The 23,221-nt window shown below is 39.3% G+C and overlaps 1 protein-coding gene across 7 annotated transcripts in view; it reads left to right on the top strand.

Moving 5' to 3' along the window:
• The window catches only part of elavl4 (ELAV like neuron-specific RNA binding protein 4), a 73,811-nt gene that overhangs the window by 24,314 nt on the left and 26,276 nt on the right, over positions 1-23,221 (top strand). For 6 of the 7 annotated variants that reach the window (XM_029254892.1, XM_029254888.1, XM_029254891.1 and 3 more), the window contains exons 2-3: positions 15,282-15,368; positions 18,624-18,864. In XM_029254892.1, the coding sequence (XP_029110725.1) occupies positions 15,282-15,368; positions 18,624-18,864 (328 nt within the window). The remainder of the gene's footprint in view (positions 1-15,281; positions 15,369-18,623; positions 18,865-23,221) is intronic. The other variant, XM_029254893.1, reaches the window with a different exon arrangement.

Below are 23,221 nucleotides of genomic sequence, written 5' to 3'. Positions count from 1 at the left end.
AGAGGGAAGGACAGAGTGGCATTGATAGCCAGATTTCTATTCTGGTTCAGTAGAATATGAGCAGGAACAGTTTGTGACACTTAGATTCTGTGGCCGTGGTGCTGACAGTGCATTTCATAAGTCATTACAGACAGGCGGAAGGGGCAAATTATGTATTGAATGGATCTCGTAAATGTATTTATCAAAGATTTACACATCAAGCGGCTTCTGTGGCCTTTTTTAATGCAAATTTGTGGAAATTTTATTTTTTTTAAGTAGTATTGAGGAAACATTTGTCCATAAGCATTACTTTTGTATGGAGCTGCCTTTTAAAAATCACAGTTTCTGGAAAATCCTTTTCCATGGTTGTATACAGGCTTACATAAGGTTAATTCCTGGTGACTTCCTGTAGAGTTCATCTAGGAAATAGTAAATGTCAGGAAAATGCATATTGCACAGTGGTGCACATGTTGAAAGATAAATAATGGGACCGTAAAATAGGGATGGAAGCTTAATTGTGCAATATTTCAGTGTGAAATACAGGGCTTCACATTCAGGATGATAAAATGCATTTTATCAGCAGCGGCACAAAATATTTTTGGCATGTCAAACGTTCCAGTTTCAGGAGAGGACACAGACAGCACTGCGGTAAGTGCCGAAAAGGCTGTTTTACTGCAAAATAATTACTGCAGGGTGTGTTAAGGGTTTCACAATGGCCGGCCAACAATGACGGCCACGTTTTTCTCTTTAAAACTCGCGGTGGCAGTTACCATGACAATTTGCGAAAATGTCGGGTGCTAATGTTGATGTGCTTGAGCATCTCTGCTGAAAGCGCAAAACATAAGAGGAAGCTGGTTTGCTGGTCTCCAAAGTGAAGGTTAGTTACCTAGGCATTAAAAGGGAAATTTAAAAAAAAAAAAAAAGATTATATGTTTATTTTCAGCATTGGCCATTTTAATGTTTGCCATTTCCACACAGCTAATCAGTTAAAGCCAATGTACCACTTGATTAATCTGACAATAGTGTAGCATTAATGAACAGACGTGACAACAGATTCTTGCAAATAATGCAGTTTCTCACACTGATGTAGACAATTTAGGAAGGGGCTAAAAAATAAATATATAGCTATCTCACCACCTAACTGGGAAGAAAGAATTTTAATAAACATTTGTCAATGCAAGTGAAACATCACTTTTTTCTATTGGACCCAAAAACTAGTGATGACTGAATTCTGCATTTTGAAAACAGGTCTCAGAAGAACGTGGGCTGACTAAATTTGTCCCACACTGTTGCGACACTTTCCCAGCAGGCAGCAGCAGATATCAACAGTTCTTGAAACTGTAGCTCCACAAGCAGAACATCCATGACACGCCCAATTTGCAAATACCACACCCACTTCAGAGACACCATGCCTTCACCAACAGCCCTTAGTTGTCACTTGGGCTACACAAGGTGGATTTATGCACCATTGATGATATAACAGCTGATTCTTCAACATTTCGGGCGAGCCGGAGCCGTACCTGGTAACACAGGGCGCAAGGACAAAGGGGGAGGGGACACACCCAGGATGGGACACGAGTCCATCACAAGGCACCCCAAGCAGGGCTCAAACCCCAGACCCGTCACACAGTAGGCACCAGCTGAAGCCACTGCGCCGCCATGCGCCCCTGTCCTGAAACAACAACTCCCTTAAAAATACCTGCTGCTCTAGCAACACATTGTTTCAGCGGAATGTAAAAACACGGTGTATCAAAGTAATGGTGCTGGATGAGAGTAAATTGCATACTAGCTTTCAGATGTGAGATGTTCTTTATCCTAGAATAATGGAAATAATCACATTGCCAGCTTTTCACATGGGGTTAGCACTATAAGCCTGCTGTATGTAAAGAGACAACTCCGCCCCAATAGCTTTTTCGGCTCCTGCTGCAGGAAATGCATTCAGAATGCGTTTAACTTTATGTTGTCTGGTTGATGTCCTGGCAGCAGTAGTAATGGGTGGTAATTAGGATTTAATAGATATGGTGTAAACCTGTGCATCCAGATAAAAGTATAGTTTGACTACATCAAACCATGATTTAATTGCATTGGTCAATCGCAGAGTTAATTTTCTTTGCAATTTGTTTTAAAGGACTGTTTTATATTGAAGTTTTATTAATTAAGTGCACCCTAGGAAAAGTACACACTCGAGATAATGTTTGCACTACATCAGAAATACCTTCTCTCCGGGTTTCTGTGAAAGAGTTTTCATCTAGAAGTCATTCTTTAGATGTCAGCATGAAGATTGACTCTAAATGGCCTGTACTATGTATGTAGAAATGTGTGTGTTATATTGCTGTGCAGTATAAATAGGTGAGTGATTGTAGGGAGTTTAGTGTATGTACCATCTGAATAAAAATGTAAAGTAAATACTATACAACAATAATTATACATCTCGTTGGAGGAAACATCTGATAAAAATGACTGTAAATGTTTTACTTCTCTCAGTTTTCCAGAGGTCCACAAAATCAAAATTCTGTCCTTGTAAATGTGAAGAAGTGCATCGTAAACCACAGTAGGGGTATTAAGTGAAACTCTTCTGAAAGCTCAATTCTTTTAGCTTTAATGGGCTTATCCCAAGGATATGGTTGTATCAAAAGCCATTCCCACTATTTAGCAGTAATCGATTATGTTAGCAAGTGAACTAAAATATCAGCTCCCTTTAATTAGTGGGTAAAGTCAAAGTGACTCACTTAAAATCATATTTCTCTCAGAAACATTAAAAATACGTATTTAATTCATTTTGGATGTCCAAGTTTGGGCATTTTGCACTCAATGAAAGTTGAGTGCATTAATTTCTTGGCAAAGTAATGTTATGACTTTGTGGGAAGTTTCTAGTATTACATTTCTACTTAACATGCAAAACTTGTAAGGAAGTTTTATTATAATGTAAAAATAACAGTGCTACACTAGAACATGAAGAGCACTTGGGCTCATTAGTGAAAATCGTTAACACAAACAAAACAGGCCAAATTCATTAACACCTGAAATCATACTTTTTGGCAGCAAACAAAACAAGCAATAACCATTGAACCCCAAGATCCTTAAGCACAATGCAAAAGATTGCACTTGTAATTCTGCTCTTTCAGCAAAATGTAAGACTTGCAAGCTCTCTAGTCATCAAGCTTTTATGTCAGCCTTGTAGAGGTTATTATTGTTAATCTTTATTTAGCTGATGCCTTGTCCAAAGTGACTTGTATTGTTAGATAATCAAATTTACAATGATTTGCCTATTACACTATACAATAGGCAGTTCATACTGTATCATTTCTGTAATGGTAGGAACAGAGTAGGGAATCGAACACCAGCCCTAATCAGGACATTACCTGCTAACTCCAGGCAGGTTAAAATCTGCTCTCTTTAGTCCGGTTGAGGTCATAAGAACATTGTGCTGTAAAATGCAGGTTGTTATAAGGGCTGTGTGGTTCATCCAGCTTAAATTGTCAGCTCTTCCTTTTGACTGTACTTTTTTCCGTTATCAGCTTTCTGTTGTGAACTGAATTTGGCCTGTAACATGTCATTATGTAGTCTGCATGTACAGTTCAGGTGAAGGATCCCTTCTAGCTGCTAACTGTAGTAACTCCTGTAAAGTTTGAACTGCAATTTATTTATTAAAAAGTTTAACATGCAGAACTGTGAGTCGAGAGATAACAAACGTATCAGACTGACAATGTCAGTCCAGGGCACTTTCTATTTCAATGTTTAACATATCTAAAGGGATAATTAGAAACCAATCACTATAAGACATTACTGCAATCTGTATACGTCATCTATATACCAAATTTAACCTTGGAAAAGACATTACATGCAAGGCAGGAAGTAATATTTTACAGATTTCAAAAAAATTGTTAAGTTAACATGAGTAACATGATTTAATGCTTTGCTGCTTTACAAGGTGATAATATCACAGTAATGCAATACACATAACACTTGTAATGGAAAGTGACCTCGACCACTTCAACTGAACTGCCACCCCCTGTCAAAAAATGTTAGAATGGAATACCAGAATATTGCTTCTAGTCTGTAATTCTTTTCCACTTTGAATAACTTACTTAGTATTATTTTTTCTTGTCAGATCATTCAGAGGTTCTATATCCATCTTCCAAAATAAAAGAAAAATGTTTTGCTTCTTATAATATGATTCACGGTGTTTTCCTTAAAGTTTTCTTTCTGCCATTTTAGATTTACATACAAAGTTTGATTCGTGATTAATTTACATCTTTTTTGCGAGATTTGGATTCAGTTTTTACACTGTCCATGTAAACTCAAGTGCATTGTATGTTGCTCTGAAATCATGAGGTGCAAAAGTAGCTGACAGGTCTAAACAATATGGCCCATCCAGGTGCGCTGATCTGTGGCCTGCCAGCTACCTGTAGGGATGTCCTTGCGACACCTGGTGCTGACGCAGTAGAACAGCCTGCACTTGCTAAAAACACTAACAATGAAATACTGCCATCACAGTTCTACACTTAATATAAACTCGATTAACCTGGTGCCAGCCTGCTTCTTTCTCAGCAAGGTCACCTTTACTCAATGTGGGCATGGTCCTGTGGGAGTATGCACAGTCGTACTTTTGTTACAGGCAGAGCTTCAGCTCCCCACCAACCCAGCCCTGGCTCTATCCCAGTTCCATCGCCAGGCCCAGCCCCTATCCCAATGCCAGACATAGCCCTAAGCCTAGCCTGAACCGCAGGCCCTGACCCAGCCCTAGTCTCAGCAGGAAACTCATCCTGAGCCACAGCTCTAGCTCCTAGCCCAGCCTTCAGAGGCTTGTCACAGGGAATTAGCTGTAGGACCAGCACCCAATCAGGCAATGGCAGCAATCACCCTATAAGATATGACGATCAATGCCACCTATTGGAACCATTCCCTCAAAGGATCACTGCATGCCTTCCCTCTGCTTTCACTATATATTGCAAAAATTAAACAAAGAATGTAGTGTAGTGTAGGGAACTACTGTTTAACTCTTCACAGCCAGAGCATAGCTGTGGTGTTGCTTGGAGCTCTGTTGTCAGTGGTTGCAGGTAGCAGCAAAGGCAACTTCCCCCATGCCCCTCCAAGCCATTGCAGGACAGACTTTTCCTGGGTGCGATTTGCTACGAGGGATCTCTCAAAAAGAGAAAGAGATCACAAGATGGATACATCAGTTCAAGTGCCATCTCAGAATCAAGATGCTCACCAGTTGTCTGTTTATTTTTGTGCAGAATTTACACCGGGCATTAGTGAAAGTACAAGTGGATTTGGCTGGCCTCTGATTTGGCTGGAAAGTTGAACTATCCTTCTGAAGCACAAGTGATTTTCTTTAAACATGATTGAATAATGCAGAAATGTATTTATACTGACTGCTTTTTAGGGTTAGGGTTAGTAATTTTTCTATCAGTAAAAGGTATGTCCTGTTCTAAAAATCTTTACCTTGCAATTCCAAGTTGACGAAACTGAAACGGTTTTGGGGTGATGCTGAATTTGATCTGTGCTTGAAAAATTACACTAAGTGTTTTTAGAGAGAGTTCCTAGGCATTCATATTGCATATTTTCCCAAGTGAAATTTTCTCATAGTGACTGACATCAGGATTTGCTTTTTAAAGTCACGAATCTGGAAGCAGTACAACTGAATGCAGAAGTGTTTGAAGTGCAGTCTTCTGGTTAATAAGGACCACAAAACAGAGAGACTCCAGCGTCAGGTTAATAAGTAGGCCGAGGGTAACATTTCTTCACCAGCTTCACTAGAAGAACATAGATTGTGTAATGGGTTTAAAAATAAAACATTTATGAATTTTAATTTTAAATTTAAATAAATGTACATTACCAGAAACTGGAAATATTTTCTCAATTGACCGCATATGCCTGCTACCATACTCTTTAGTCTTCAAACTTATATATCTGAAAATTCCTGCTATGCACTACTTTGCCTCTAATTTCGGTGTTATATGTTACATATTTTTTCAACGTAGTGAACCATTTGAAAACGAACTAGTTTTTTCATTTTGTAGAATTTGCACCCTTAGAAAAAATGGGATATGTTGACATCAGGCAGGAGATTAAACCATATCTAATTGATGAACTTGTTTTTCTAAAATAAATGAGTGACACAGCAATGAGTCAACCAACCTAATATAGTTATAAAATCCAATGTATCCTATTAGCTTGTAGTGACTGTAACATCTTATGAAGTGCAACCTTCACTTGTATGACGAAGGCTCCTTTAACTAGAATGTTTACTTAGAAGCAAATGTAATTTGTACTGTAAAATATGCATGACAAGCCATCAAGAAACGCCTTACAAGAACAAAATTTAAATTTAAAATTAAATCATTGCCTGCAACACACCCATTCAAGTTTGGAGTTAGAAGAATTTGATTTCATGAGGAGTTTCAATTAAAACCCTTACTAAAGCATTTATTTGCAATCATAAGGATTGAGTTTGGATTTTTTATTTTTTTTGGTCTCTGAGCACAACACATTTACATTAACATTCATTAATTTTGCTGAAAATTTTCTACAAAGCACCTTAAAGTAATTAGCATTTCACTTTATCTAAGCTAAATGACAGTGTTAGATAAAGTAGACTACCTCACTAAAATCATTCATCCATCTATCTATACAGCAGAAATGTAGCACACATACTATATGCACTTTAGAGACTACAGGCAGTTTAGTGTCACCAGTTCAAGTGAAACATGTCTTTTGACTGTAAGAGAAAACCCACAGGGAGAACATGCTAACTCCACACACAGAGCAAGGATTGGAGCCACATTCTGTCAAACAGCCGAGCTGCTGTGAGACACCTTGCTAGCTTGTTCAGTAAGTGTAATATCATTTCCATTGTTGTCAATTATTTATTTTTCTTTTTACTGTTTTTTTTCTCATTAAAGTTTGGACTAATGCATAATTGCTGGGTGTCATATTTATGTATTCTTTGTTTGTGAGAGATTAAGTGTATGGTACGCAATACCTACAAAAGACCAGAAACTGTCTATTTAACATCTATAATAACGAGCCCTAAAGAAAAAAGAAAATTGCCAGAAAGAAAAAAATTACAGTTGAAAAGGCAATGGAAAATTAAAACTCAAAATAATGTACAGGTTTGTCTTGAAAGGCAAGATCATTACTAATGACTTAGCTTTATTTATATAATTTTTTTTTGTTTGTTTGCAACGATGCCTCAAATAGCACAACTGAGAGGGGTCATGACCATTTTGAGTGATTATAAGAAATGCCTCATTACGAAGTATTATAATGACATTCTGTGCCCTCAACTTACAAACATGGGGCTGAAAGTCTGTTGGTTATTTGATTTGTTTGTAAACCATACCACTACTTCACAATAAAAGCTTAAAAATACAGATGCTCCTTGTGCTAGGTTCCTTCAGATAAAGCTTTCATGAATTAAAAATGGAACCTTTATTCCATTTACACCAACTACTGTGTTCCAAACCACACACACACATTTTCAGAACCGCTTGTCCCTTACGGGGTCACGGGGGACCGGAGCCTACCCGGCAACACAGGGCGTAAGGCCAGAGGGGGAAGGGGACACACCCAGGACGGGACACCAGTCCGCCGCAAGGCACCCCAAGTGGGACTTGAACCCCAGACCCACTGGAGAGCAGGACTGCAGTCCAACCCACTGCGCCACTGCGCCACTGCACCCCTGTTCCAAACCAAATCCTGGAAAAAGGGATTGTGAGACAGGGAACACCATGGATGTGATGCTAGTTCATTGCAGTACTTTTATTGTCTTTATTAATTTGAATTAACATGTACAACATGTGATTGCATGTGACTGCTTTCATTGTTGCAATCAGTAAAATCATAATAAGAAACATACTTTATTACCTGGGTAGGCTCTTTGAGTCTTGGATATAGGTATTACTACAAAATTACCTAAATAAAAAGGCATAGTATCAACAAATCCATGTTTAAGGACAACTGTTATTGATCACCAACACTCTCACCAGACACTAGCTGAAGACCCTTGGAATTGTGTTGAATGAAGGCAGTGAAACAGTTTTTTTGTTTGGTGTTCTTTACTGCTAGCTAATGGCACGATGTAGAAATGCAGGTGATGTTAGCTCCACAACAAACTCACTTGCTCTCATTTTCTGTCTTTCCAACCAAGGATAACAGTGATCCAAAATTAATTCCAAAGATGATAGTACATAGTCTCACCAGGCTAGTCAGCATATATTCCAGGCTGGCTGGGTCCGTGTACATTGCGTTCATTAATTTTTTCAATCGAAATTGAAAAACAAAATGCGAATTACAATGCCTTCATTTGTTTTTTGTTTTCAAAATGAAAAACAAATTATGAATTATCTATGTATTAAAGCCATTTTTTGCTCGAAATGTAAAATATTTAAAATATGCCTTATTTATCGTTTCTTCCCGTTTTATTTCTTCACTTTGAGTTATTTTGTTTTGTGATGTTCTTGAGCAACCTGAATGTAAACTAATTGAAACCGTCAGTGGCTTCATCGAACATGCTGTCTTCGCTCTGAGTTATACATAAGTTAATATGGATCACTACGTGCTTTTCAAAAGCAGCAAGTGAGTGACAGTAAGGGAGGATGACATTTCCACCGAGAAAATCTGCAACATTTTTCAGGTGCTATTGCCGGGTTAGGCTCCAGCTCCCCGCGACCCCGTGTGGGACAAGCGGTTTCAGATGATGTGTGTGTGTGTGTGTGTGTGTACTTCTTAAGAATCTCATTACTAATTAAGCGCAGGTGTTAAAAGCACCGTGAAGTTCTAGCTGGCTAGTCTAGTGATGGTAGAGCATGATGAGATGTACATTTCATTCATCGTATTTGATATTGTGAGATTTTGATTTCTACACTTTGTATGATAAACAAAAAGAAAAAATTAATAAACGAGTCCTTTTTTGTGCGTGTACTCAGAAACAATAAAAAGCCGTTTTTCTCATTTTTCTGCATCGTACACGGAACTAATTTGCATTTTGTTTTTCGATTTCAAATCAAAAATGAAAGAACGCAACGTACACGGACCTGGATGCCAGCCCTTCTCAGCACGGCAACACAACATTCACGAAGTGTAATTTAAAATTACAAGTTAACCTCAGCTGAATGTTTTTGGGTTGTGGGTGGAAACCCATATGGATATGGGAAGAACATGCAAAGTCCACATAGACTAAGATGAAATTGAACCTATGGCTCAACAGTGTAGGCATCATGAGACAGCAGCGCTACCTGCTGCATCACTGTACCATCTGAAGAAAGCATAATTAAAAATAAATGAACCAAAAAGAAGATTTGTAGCTCAACTGTTTGTGGCGCACAGACCCAGTGTGATAATCTTCATTTTATATAGTGCATTTAAAAGCACATTTTCATAGACAAAAGGCCCAAAAGCATAAAAGTTTTTGGTTCTGGCTCCGATGTGGTGGAATGACCTCCCCATCTTACTCAAAACTGTTGAATCTCTTTCTGCATTTAAAAACGCTCTTAAACCTCACCTCTTCTGGACTCACTTCTCCCATGATCTCGTAAGTTCATGTAATGTGTAAATGTTCATGCTGTATAACTCTGAGATCACAACTGTTGAATAACAGATATAATTTCATGTTGTTACTCATGTAATGTAAATGTTTAACAACAAAAAAAAAATAAATAGAAATGTCATTAGAAATTGTCAATTATTTGGATAACCTTTAAGGAAGCTACTCAGGTGATGTAGACTGGTTCATATGGTGGAAAGTAACAAACTATCTGTGCTTTAGAATCACACGTCTGTATCGAAGTCTCTTCCTGCTGATGTAATGAACACATTGTATTTTCTATGATATGTACATCGCTTTGGAGAAAAGCGTCTGCTAAATGACAATGTAAAAGCACCTTCGGGATACCACGGTTGCACAGCGAGTAGTGCTGCTGCCTCATAGTGCCTGGGCGACACCAAAGAACAGGGTTTTTATTGCCGCTCAGTCTATATGGAATTTACATGTTTTCCCCATGTTTGCATGGGCTTCCTCTGGGTGCTCCAGTTTCCTCAAACAGTGCAAAGACATGCCATTCAGGTGGATTGCTGATACTAAATTGTGTGCATTTGTGGTTGCCTTGCTATGGACTGGAGTCACATCCAGGGTGTGCCCCCCACCTTGCCGTGCACTCAGCGATTGTGCGGTAGGCTCCGGTTCGCCCTACTCAGTGGCTATTGAAATTGGATGGATGAAAAGCAGCTTGTGAACATGCTTTAGAATAAAGATGTAAGAAATAAGGGTTATGATTCCAAAGCAGTTTGTACTAATTATCATCGTTTACAAAATTAAAGAACAAAATGAAACAATTCAATAAAAAAATAGCACTCTTAAAATTAGAACAATAAAAGGACAGAACCCGTATATTAATTATAACAGCACCGTAGGTATGGTCCAAAGCTTACCACGAAATATATAGTGCATGGTAGTGTACAAACTGTTGGGAATTTAGACTCCCTAGTTGACCTGAAACATGTCTTTGGGCTATGGGAGAGAACATGCAAACTCGCCACAAAATGAATTATGTTTGCACCCAGGTTTGAACCCGTAATCAAGGAGCTGTGAGGCACCTACTGCACTACTGCACCTACCACAATAAAAATAGAAAATAATGGCAGGAATTATGGAGGAAATAATACAAGAAAAAAGAAATATCAGTTCAGTTAAGCTTCTTCTCGTTTGTTCTGGAGTTGGTTTCTGTACAACATTTGCATTTATGTAGTATAAGTGATTTACAGTGATTTACCCATTTAAATGCCTGGATGGTGTTTTTGAAGGAGTGTTTTTTACATTGCTCAAGGGTACTGCTTTAGGAAGCAGGATTTGAATTTGGGTCCTCCAAGTGCAAGGCATCAGTTACAACCACTATGCTACCTGCTGCTGCTGAAAAATTTTGAACAATTGGGTCTTAAGCCTGTATTTAAAGGTGTTCAAAGCTGTTCTGATACTCTGGGCTTGGTGTTGAAACAGGTTTTCTCTGTGTTTGCAAGATAAGGCAGAGAATTTTTGGGGAAGAAGTAGTAACATTTATTTTTCACTTTTTTATTAATGTTTGGGCAGCATGTTGGCACAGGAGTCACTGCTGCTCAGTTTGTGTGGGGTTTACATGTTCTCCCCATGTTTCTGTGCGGTGTGTTCTGGCTTTCTCCCACAGTCCAAAGAAATGTGTTTCAGGTGAAATGATTTTCAATTGCCTTTAGTTTATTTTCCGTATGTGTGAGTGATTCCATGTGATGGACTGACATCCTGTCTGGGGTGTGCCCTAACTAGTCTTTTACCCTGTGCTTCTGAGAAGCTCGGGACCACGTTGTTAATGATAGTGAGTGAGACTACATTAATGGTGATCAAGAGTTCTTTTCATGAGAATTCATGTAACAAGCAGATGTTCAGGAACAAATTATGCAAAGGAAGTCTGTCTAAGATGGAGGTACCTTTTCGTTTTCCTGCCAGGTTGCCTTTGAAGGCCATAAAGTGATTTGGAGATATTTAATTAGCTCAGTTCTGGTGATATTTTCATGAAAAAACATTAAGCTGATTCTCCTTTTCCAAATTAACAAGATTCTGCTTTGCCAAAATAGTAGACTCGCATGATGTATTTTTTTTACTTGCACATTATGCTTACGATGTATACCTTATTTTCAGCTAAAGGTTATTTTACACTGGGGTCAGAATTATTCTGACGTGCAGCCCATCTACTGTCCTTTCGCCTGTCAGTATGTTTAGAAGTAAGAGAGGATGAAGAAAAGAGCATCTCTTAGACGACTCTATTGATTCTTCAATGCAGCACCGGACTTCATAAGGGAAAAAAGTAAAAACAAAGTTGAAAGAAAAATTGCTTACATGCTGAAACATTTATTATTCTGAGTCACAAAAAAATCCATTTGGCAAAGCAGAATCAGATCGATGGTGGTGGAGGCAGGCGGCCGCTGCAGCGCGAGTTGTCCCAGATTGCTTTCCTGATTGATCCGCCCAGCTTCCGTCTGACCTGTAGGGTACGGAGGAGCCGGGAGCTGTCTGACGAAGGAGGAGAGCCCAAATTTTAAAAAAGGATGAAAAATAAAAATCAATACCAAGACGGAACTTGACTGACCTGATGTAAAGATATAAAAGTCTTACAAATCTCTGTCTGAATGTTCCTGATAACTTGGACTCTCCAGAGCAGCTGCACACTCCGAGCGTGCTTTGACTGACTCGTCTGTGACATGCCGACTCCCTTCTGACAAAACGCTTCCTTCAAAAGTGTCAAGTGTGTGGGGAGGGGTAAAGCTCTTGATATATCTGGTTCCGTGCAATTTTTGCCCGTCTCTTGAACGGAGAGTCTTTGCGGTGCGTTTGGCACTGTTACGTATGATTAGATTGAGCCCAAGACGTTACAAAACAGGAGATACGTGACAAGATGTATATTATTTGCATTTGGTACATACTGGTTTATCATTGAGGAGAGCAGCTCTCTTAACCCGTGTTTGTCCAGCACGGAGCCACACGCAGTCTTTTCTGTTGGTTTGCTCGACGTGGAACTAGAGTCAGAGGCAGGCGACGGCCTGACGAAGGTCTTTGGAACGCAAACGCGTGCTCCACGTGACCTCCATTTTGTGCAGGACTCCATCGGTTGAACGGTACTGCTGCATCCCGATTCACTGCAGCGTTGCCGCACCCATCTCGGTAAAGTGTTGGGAAATTGATTGTCTAAGCTCGTTTGCGTCGGTTAGGTTTCGCTCACAGGGAGGAGTAGCGGGCCTTTATGGCGCCAGTGCAGCAGAGAAGAGGCGCGAGTCTGCGTCAGGTCTGCTCTCCTTCACAGGCAGCAAGGGGGTGAAAATGTGCTCCGTTGTAGCCGCTTTCTTCGCCGCATTTCCGCACTTCAAGGACACTAATGACAACCAAGAAATCTTCACTCAGAATGTGTCACCCACATCGAGTTGGCAGAAGAAGTCAATAGTAATAAACAATATTTTTCACAGCGCTATTATAAAAAAAAAGGTCTGCTACTTTAATTTTGACATTATCATTTCCGAATGTCATTCATATGTTTCAGCTCATTGTTCAGGAGGCGAAAGCCAACTTTTCCACATATGGTATTTGGTATTCATTATGTATAAAGTGATGATTGCATAGACACTGGAAGCATATCAATGAAATACTGCTTTTTCCACCCTGTCCATTGCAAATCTTGTGTGAATGTTAAGTGTGAAAGAAATGGGTGATGGATGTTTGTTTGAAAGAAAAAGAGGAAGAAAAAGGTCACAATGAAAATGGATTTTTACAGTTGCTTTTTGGGTGTTCTTTGAGGAACGCAAGGAGATATGAGTATCACCGTAATAAATAATAATATTGCTTGCCTAAGAAATGGCCTCACTGCACTTGTGTCTTGCCCTGATTATAGGGAGATGCTTAAGAGCAAACACCATTTTTGTTTTATTATACAGCATTTAATCTTGTTTGTATACATTAATATGTCATTTTTCTACAGTATATTGAGTCTTTACAGCCTAGTTTTACACTTATTCAAACATAGCTGCTAATAGTAATAGCTGCTAGCATAGTAAAAATATACACTGAAATATGCAGCAGCTTGTTCTGAAATGTCTGTTTTTTGGCAAACAGCTCTTGCAATGCCTGGCTAACATTGTGTACAGCGCTGATTTATTGATGTCTAACTTTCCTTGCATGTTATCAGGCGATTTACTGCTTTTAAACAACAGCACCACACTGCGAGCATCATACTAAAAATGCTTTAAAGTGCAGGACTTGTTAGTCTAGGGACAAATGGTTTCTGAGAATTTACCTTAAAAAGTCACCTTTGCTTTGGCTTGCATCTGTCTGCTTTCCATTAATTATTCATTTGCTGTGAAAAGTGATTTGACGTTTCAGGAAGCAGGACAGAGACCCATAAATGCTGTGTTATTTTCCCTGTGAAATAGATATTGGCCTCTGTATAGACTTGAGAACTACTGTATATAAAGACCTTAATGTTGCTAATGTAGTTGGCTGCTGTAATGCTTGTAATCTGTGTGCTGAATAAGAGATGAAGTGAATAGCAGGTGATGCTCTGCCGTTGCCCCTCTAGCGGGGACCAGTTCTGTGTGAATTCACACAAGCAGCCAGCTGATCTCATGTAGCCTTTAAAATCTGAACGCGGAAAAACATCTCTCATTGTTTGATTCTCAAGGTTGATATTCCCACCCTTCACGAATGTGCTGAATGTGTATAATGCTTTTATAAGTCATACCGTATGAAGATTGTAATGTTGTAACCTGCGGTCTTCACTGAAACTAAAACACAGGTGGCAAACTAAAAAAATCAGGTAAATGTTTCCATGAATATGAGATCAGTCTCATAATTTATTACCCACAACTGCTGTGCTTTTAGTCCTGTCAACAGAGTTCCCCCCTCTGTCCCCATTTTAGCTGACCGGAGGTTATTGTCAAGAAGAACACCATGCTAACTGTAGGCTTGCTATCCTTGAAGGAGACATGGGTCACAACACCACTGCTCCTTTTAAAGATAGTGAGGTTTTCTATCCATCTACTCCTCGATAAAACTCTTTACTTCCATCCACATAGAAAAATTTTTTTTTAAAATTTTTAAAAATTGTTGGAAGGTTATCAGGATTCGTCTATCCTGCGTTTTATGCACCTACTCGAGCGATGAACATCGGTGCATCAAGTGGAAAGTAACAAACTAGGTTTACTTAAGAATCACATGTCCGCAGCCATGTCTTTTTCTCCTGATGTAATGTACAAATTGTATTTTCGCTGAGATGTACGTCGCTTTGGAGAAAAGCGTCTGCTAAATGAATAAATGTAAATGTAAATCCACTAATGTACCGTTTAAAAAGAACAAGTGCATAAAAAGATTGCCCACAAAATGTTCACCTTTCCTCTTAGTTGCTTCTTTAGCCATCGAGCTTTAGCCCTTCTCTGCTGCACTGCAGTAGCCCACGTTGTACAGATATCAGGATCTGTCTAAATCACCGGCCTTGTTTATCAATCTTCTAGGGTCTAAGTAGCTTCTGTCACTTTTTTCATGAACTCCACAGGGGTCAACACCTCCTACAGCCAATTCTATTCGCCTGTTAAGGACTTAAAGTCAAGCCATTTCAAAATCGGACCATAATATGATAATGTGACATTTCATTGTTGAAAGTGGGGCGTTAAGCAGAATAAAACAATGCGGATCGAGAGGAAAGCCACCTGTGTGTTTTAGTGTGACTGGCGACCGCTAGGCCTTGAAACAGAATGGCGTGTTAAATCTTGACCCTGAAACCTCCTAGGGATCGACAGAGACACAGTGGCGTCAGGCAGAGCTCCCGCAGCTACAGGGCTGGGCAGAGAAGGGATTGCTGACACAGCCAAAGATGGTAAGGACACAGCCAGCATGGCCTTTTACCCAACATTCACAGTGCTGATGACGGGGGTTCTGTTGGACGAGCAGGGGCCGGGTGGGGCCACACGCTGGGCAGAAAGGGGAGGGGTGGCCTTGTGTTCTCCAGGCTACCTAAACTATCTGCGGACAATGGCAGTTGATACAACTCCTGTCTTAAAATGGATATGAATATGGTTTCATTTAAGTGTCTTTCTTGATGTTTATTTTGTAAATTCTAACCACACACCTCAACGTTATTTATTGATAATTTGTTGTAAAGGCGAATGATTACATTGCTATTCGAAAGAGATTTTGTATCGCTGTTTCTCCAGTTTGTCCCTGTTTTTCTGGTAGAGCATCACAAAAGCTGTTCTGTGAGGAATGTAGGTGGTGTATGAATTTCCGTTATTATTTGGAGAATAAAAGAAATAGAGGGAATGAAAAGTGAGAGTCACTGTGTATACCTGGAATTTAGACCATATTTCAGCAGCTTGCATGGTCACATCCGTAAGGTGAATCCTACCTGATTCCCACCCGATTGCCAACTCCCCAAGGACTCTGATGCTGTCTGCACTCCCTCCCACAGACACACAGACCTCCAGAGACAGTCCTACTCATTTCCTCCATGACTCACATTAGATTCATGACTCTCTTTATGCAAAATTCTGAAATCTTTTAAGGCTGCGTCTGAAATAAAAAGCAAACAAAACCCAACCCACACACCACACCTAATAGCAATGGAAACATTATAAATGAAAAACTGCATTTCAATAACCACATTTCCAGAGAGACAGGTATATTCTGAAAGCTCTAGTTGTGTTGGATCAGTAAGAGCAGTGTCTGTCCTCGGGCTGAAACCAGAGCTTCTCTTACAGATTGCCGCTGTGCTTTAATACCTACGTTAGGAGAAATCACAAATGGCTTTGTACCGATTGATATAGTGTAAATGTTTACTCTCTCAGCTCTGTTAAGCACCAGAAATGCAGCAAAGTGAAAACCAGCCGTATAAAGTAAAACGTTCATGATACAGTACGTGGTGTCGGTGGTGGGATAAACTGAAACTGTTCTATGTGATTAGGCAGGTCTATTGTTATCTAAATCATGTTTCTATCACTTTTAGTAACCTTTCACTCTCACATTCCATTGAAAGCCAAAGGTTATATCGGGACTAAGATCCGCAGCTATTGTAAACCAATTTAATAAAGTACCCCAAAATTAGGTAATGGAGTCACTAATGTCCTTCTTTATTGAATTGCTTCCGAAGTGTCCGTGCTGTTTTTTTTAGGGTTGTGAATTTTTTTCAAAATTATTTTAAACATGCAAGAAAGAATTATACTGGAGTTCTTTCTTTCTATTTTACTTGTGTAGTTGCAATACTTTGTCTACACATGCTTGTATACTTCTTAATCATATTTTACTGAGAATTATTAACCTATAAAAGTTCAGCTCTTCCATACCTGTTTCTTCACATCAGTCTTAGTTAAAATTGGCTGCAAAATCTAATAGTATAAAAATTATTACAGTTTTCACTGTGGTTTTAAATTGCTATACAAGCCAAAATACTGCCCGTAATAATTTATTCCAACTTACAGACTGTAATTGTTTGCTTTTATTAGTTCTTCCATCAAAGCTGAAATATTACTGAAAAGCAATAAGTTCCCAGGAAACCAGGAAAAATTTCTCAATTAAGCATGAAGTCCAGGTGCTGTTTAACAGTGAGATTTAAAATGCCTTCATTCAGCATGAAATGAAGCAAGATTAAATATCTTAATGTTATTCATTATATTATGAATTTATTAAAAATCAGGAAAAGTGTCAACAAAAGACCTAAGAAACCGTTTTAATTATTTTCGGTAGAGAGGTCCTGTTGTGCTGTTACAAAATAACAAGTGAAACCAATTTGAAAAAACCAAAGGCTAAAGAAAAACTTGCTTTTTGCAAGTTTGCACTTGTATTTGAAAAGAAGGTAAAGTCCGCTGTGTGTAACATCTTTAAGTTTTTGCATAAAATTGTAGGTTTAGAACTGACACAGTGTTATGTAAGATGAGCATATTTTTGAAATGCTAAAAATAAATTACTGAATGTTTGAATTTCAGCTTAGATCCAGCTTTTTCTTTATGCTGTTACTTTGTGCTTTCAAACCCATCAGCAGAAAACATAGGCTATTTTTTCAGCTTTTAGATCTTGATTCCAAGTGACCTCACAGTAACTTACCCTGACTTTAATATTAAAAGCATAGATGGAATTTCCAGTACAGTTCTCTGAAATACTTTGTCAGCCAGTATTTGCCCCTATGAATGTGAATGTGCTTTTCACATGTTTTCTCGTGCGGAGAACTCATACAGTCACAGCCAGCTTCATGGGAGCACCTTGCAATAAATTCCTAGTGCCTTAACGTAACTTAAACCTGTATTAAATGACAAAATCGTCAGGACACGAGTTTGTTTATATAGACACAGATAGCCTCTACCTGCAGTTTTGCATTAAAACACATTTCACATTGCTCCACTTCCTTATTGTGAGGTTTACCGCCCTGCATGACGTTGACAGCAGAGCTGCTTTTAACAGCAAGCACCCTGAGGACCGAGCCCCTTCTCCAAGCTTCAAAACAAAAATATAGTGCACCCTGGCACATGGACTCTTTAGCGTTGTCTCAGTAAGGGGATGATGGAAGTCAGCTGACTATCATAGAGTCAAATTAGTAAAATAAGCGCTAATTTTATGCAAATGAATGAATATATCTGGTGGAACTCAGCATCTTAAAATAAGTGTTACCCAGTAGATAAATACAGCTGACTTTGTGACTGTCGGCTCCATCTTCCCCCGAGGACCAGCAATCTTTGCTTCAAACAGCAGCTTTTCGACGGCAAAGCTAAACGAGCTGCAGATATTGTTCCCCACAACAGCAGAATCGTGCTGAAGGGCTTGCATTGTTACCTTCTCCAGTTGTGCCAGCTATCAAAGTGGAAAAGGAAATTCAAGATGTTTCTGAAAGGAGTGTACAAATTCCAAGAAGGAAATGCCTGCCAGCCTATGGATATTTAAATGTTTTAAGTCTACGAAGCAGTTACTTAGCTCTACTTTGTAGTGTGTGCTGCCTCTTGTTCTTCCTCTTAGGGTTTGGCTGGTGGGAGCTGTGTGACCTTTAGGGGTGGCGAAAGGTTAAAAGGCCCACTTCTCTGCACACACAGCCTTCGGCTCTGTAGACTGAATGGCCGTCTCCTTGTGCTTCCTTCTCCCCTCTCCGCAGATAATTAGCAACATAGAGCCTCAGGTCACAAACGGGCCGAACACCACCACAGCCAACGGGCCATCAAGCAACAGCCGCAGCTGCCCTTCCCCCATGCAGACTGGCGGTTCCACCGACGACAGCAAAACTAACCTCATTGTCAACTACCTGCCCCAGAACATGACCCAGGAAGAGTTCCGCAGCCTGTTTGGGAGCATCGGGGAGATCGAATCCTGCAAGCTGGTGCGGGACAAGATCACAGGTACCACACGGTCGATGGAACACGTAGCATCAGTTCTTATATCTGCTAGTAGCAAAGATGTTTGCAATGATAAATGGAGAGGTTTGATGGACTACTTTAGTTTTGCATGGAGACAGATGGAAGTGATATATAAGACGTTGCCTTAGCCAAGAAATTGGTGGTTTTTATGATGAGTCTTATGATAATCGTAAGCCATCTAGAGACAGGAGAGCGTGCAGTGTATGTAAGTTGCTTGATTGGAGAATCTCTTTGGGGTCAATACACATATTGGATATTTTCTGAGAATACTACCAGAAAAGAAAGAATTATTTTTTTATTAATGAAAATGTCTGTTGAGATATTGAAAAACACATAATTTGTGAGTCAACAAAATGGAAGGAAAAAAATTCCAAGTAGACTGAAAACCTATGTGCTGGACCTCCTAAGAGGTGCCACCCCCATGGCAAGGTGAGTGTCCTCAGGCACATCGGGGTCTGCTCAGCATGGGCCTGGAAGGCCTCTGTCCTGGGCGGAGCTCCAGCTTATTACTGCAGAGCAGGAGGCTTCAGCTGGCCAGTGAGCCTCTAAGCGAGATGCGGGAGCAGAGGTGTTTAAGCAGCGCTCCCCAGCTAATCACGCCTCTAATCCTGGACTAGTGGCTGTGTGGGTGGCAAGCAGATGGATGGGGAGGCTGCTCTGAGATAATGCCAGATAATGGCTTCCATTTTATATCCTACTTAGTGACACTTCGCTCTTGATAATCTCATTAAAAAGGGCCAGGCTAAAGCCACTGGTTTTAGCGGAAAGAGCACTGAGGAACCAGTGTCCACGCACTACACTTCCTCCCAGCGAGGCAGAAACAGTTGCATGTTAGTGCAGGTTCCTGCTGCTCTCAAAATACTCGGTGCAATCGTGTGTGTCTGTGTGACAAAAATAGACCATTCACTCCGTATTTTGAATGCTTTTGACATGGTGTATATTATAAATGGGAACTTTAAATCCAAGATCGAGAGTTGACTCTAATTCTCAGTAAGCCTCAGTATAAAATTCACCCGAATCTACATCAACTAAATGTTTGTGTCAGTCGACTGACTTGGAGCTTCATAGGTCTATTTACATTTCGGTAAGAGCTGCTCTCAGATCACATTTTCGTGCCTTTGTATAATCCCTGTTTTTTTTAGGAACACAAAGCGAGTTATGGATATATTCCTTCTGATGTGAATATATGAGAATTTAATGTTTTTTTTTTTTTTTTTTTTTTTAAAAAGAGCCTGAGAGTTTTAGTTTTATCATTGTGCTGCTCCTCCCCACAGAAATAAAATGTGCTTGCAGGTTAAACCGCATACAGCCGCAGACCCGAAGTTGCTCACGTGTCCTAAATTACCCTCAGTCGCTGACTTTTATTTCTCTTCCAAGCCAAGTGGCAAGATATGATATACACTACTGTATTTCACCAGCTTTAGATTTTGCCCAGACATTAGTGCCATTCTTTCAGGTGTAGCCTGTGAAATTACTCGCCATGAATATATCCCTCAAGCTTAGAAACTCCTCAAGTACTTTGATGATATTGCTGTACCCAAAAGGCCTTTAAGGGCATGGGGAGGACATCCCAGCCCCCACTGCCAGCATGCAGGCCTCTGCATTGGCACAGATGAGTCTGTTCTTGTTTTGACTCGCTGCTGTCAGCTTTGATGAAGAAAAAGCCATTTCAGGTAGTGGGAGTCATGGTAGTTCCGTGCCTGCCTGTCAACACCACTGACCTCAGCTCAGCGATGTGTCACCACCAACTGTTTACCGCATCACCCCTTGCCCATCCACCCACCATGCATGTAACACTCCCAGGACCTGCAAGTTAATCTTTTATTTAATGCAAAAAGATGTGAAGACACGGACAGTCGCCCATAAAGATAGCCCTACAAAGACACAACCCATCAACTACAACATCTCCACTAGCTTTGCTTTATAAAAAACAAAAAAAATGTTAAGGTTAGGGTACACTTAAGCATACAATATATCGTATATTTCTTTCTACAATCTGTTTTTCCAGTGTTTTTGTATGTACGTCATCCAAAGTGCAGAGTAGAAATGGTCTGTTATAGATTTAAGTATACTTTTTTGCTATTACTGTTATACATCAACAGATTTATGGAAGTGTAGTGATTTATTTTGGGTCAGGCAACATTTTGAGAGAGAAATTTTTTGGGAATAAATTAAAGCGTTAATATTCGCAGTCTTAAGCACAAAGAAAATGTTGACAAGTGATCAAGGACAGTAGTGGTTTCTACCTGAATTTATTTAATTAAATTAATATATTTAGATGTTTAATGACAAGGTAGAAAATGGCTACAAGATGGCACTCTTCATTGCGCTCATTGTGAATTATGAAATAGGCAAGGTTTTAGAACTCTGAAGAGAGTTTTAGACTATTTTTCAGTATCTGTGCTATTTTTTGTAGTGGATACTGTAGCGTAACTTCAATCACTCATAACATCTCTCCAAGGCAATAGCAGTATAATCGAGAAGTCTTTCTTTTTGGCTCTCCTTTCTGTCACCTAGCTGAATACTTAGAAGGTTGCCCCTTCATGTCTAGGAAAGACCCTGCTGTCGTAGCCTTGAGCAAAGTACTTAGTTTGAATCACTGGTGTTATGCATCTACCTGTATAAATGAGTAAAATCATAAGTATCTTTAGAAAGAAAACAAAAAAGCAAAATAAACACATTAAAATACACACATGATGAATAAACGCGTATGTCTATGTGAGTCTGTGGCCTGCTCACCCCGGTGAGGGAAGGGCAGATTGAAGCAGCACTGTTTCCTTTCTTCCATTCCCTGTCCTTCACTTTGGTCTTCCTCTATTTTTGCCTCTCTTCGGCACTGAAAGATTCATGAGTGCCCCTGTACCGTGGTGTGGTTTCTGTAGGTGTGCGTCACGCATGTCAAGCAGAGCTCCTTCCACCCTTCTGCTCCTAGACCTCCAACACCCCCCCCCTACTCCCATGCTGCTCATGTGCTTCGATGCACACCAGCCATCCGCTACTGCAAGTCGCATCGAGTGTAGTGCCTCACACTCATTACAGTAACAAAGCAAAAAAAAAAAAAAAAAAAACAATAAACAGATGTAGGCCGTGAAATATTAATCGGGCCTGATGTGTGCAAAAAGGACGGTCGGGTGATATTGCGTTTGCACTGACAATATTGAACATGAAGACTGTGAACACAACCTGCTGCTTAATACAATAGTTCTGCAACTTTGAGTAATTTTTCATTTAGCATTCTTTTAAAGGCTAAAGTGAGCAGTTTATCCATTCCTTAGTGCTTCTTTTAAGGTATGGAGTTTAATTTATATTTTTACGCACTCAAGCTAAAAAAAAAAAACTCTTTTTACTGTTTCTTTAAAATTTAAATATGCCTACCATAAAGAATTTTGAAAATTTTCAGCTTATCTGCCAGTTATTAGCCTAATTGTTGTTTTGTTATTATTGATGTGAGGTCTAATTAGGCTTCATATTAAAAGATAAACATTCCAGTATTAATGACAATATATGCAAATCTTTTATTAATGCTCTTAGAATAATTTCTCTTCTGGAATAATCAAAGCTGCTCTTTGGAATAAATTTTTTGCTTATGTTTAATTTGGTAAAAGTGAAAAGATACAGTTTCTGTCATTAAGTGCTTCCCTGAACATAGGAGAAAGCTTGATTTGCGTCACATATAATTTTGTACTTTCTGGGAAGCGTCTACTTTTTGTGGAATTATCACAATAACTCATGCATTGATTGATGCTGTATGTATGTAATAAAATATAGCATTACTCTAATACTAACTAACCAAATAATGATAGTATGTATTACTGTATGTAATAATATATGTGATTAAACTACTGTTATAACAATCGTTATTATATTTCATCACAGTGATGCTAACTTTAAGCAGTAACAGTGTCACCATAGAGCTGCAGGGTTGTTGTGGTTTTGAACCCACTGCCAGCTCTTTGTGTGAGGAGTCTGCTAGTTCTCCAGCGACATGTTGTTCAGGAACTGTTCTTAAGTTTTTTTTTTTGAAAACCAAACTACAGAAGTCTGGTTCTGAAGCCACTGCAGTCATTTGTTGTAGCAGAAAATGTGTTAGTTTGTGGCTGATTTAATGTAATTAAAGTTTTTTTTGAACAATTAGAAACATAATAGCTTTTTCTGTGCGTGACACAAATTAGTTAAAAGTGAAATAATTTGCTTTTGTCCAATTAATTTCCAGTCATTGATTTTATATCAGAAATGATAAAGCACACTTATGCTAAATGCTATAAGTCTAACTTTGCCTTGACACTGCAGTGCAAATTTTAAAATAAAACAGAGAAAAGGGCATATTTAGTCAACAGAA

This window comes from Scleropages formosus, chromosome 9 (assembly GCF_900964775.1).
Source record: "Scleropages formosus chromosome 9, fSclFor1.1, whole genome shotgun sequence".
NCBI lineage: Eukaryota > Metazoa > Chordata > Actinopteri > Osteoglossiformes > Osteoglossidae > Scleropages > Scleropages formosus.
The sequence above is the reverse complement of the archived record's forward strand: the minus strand, read 5'-3'. Positions and strand labels throughout refer to the sequence as shown.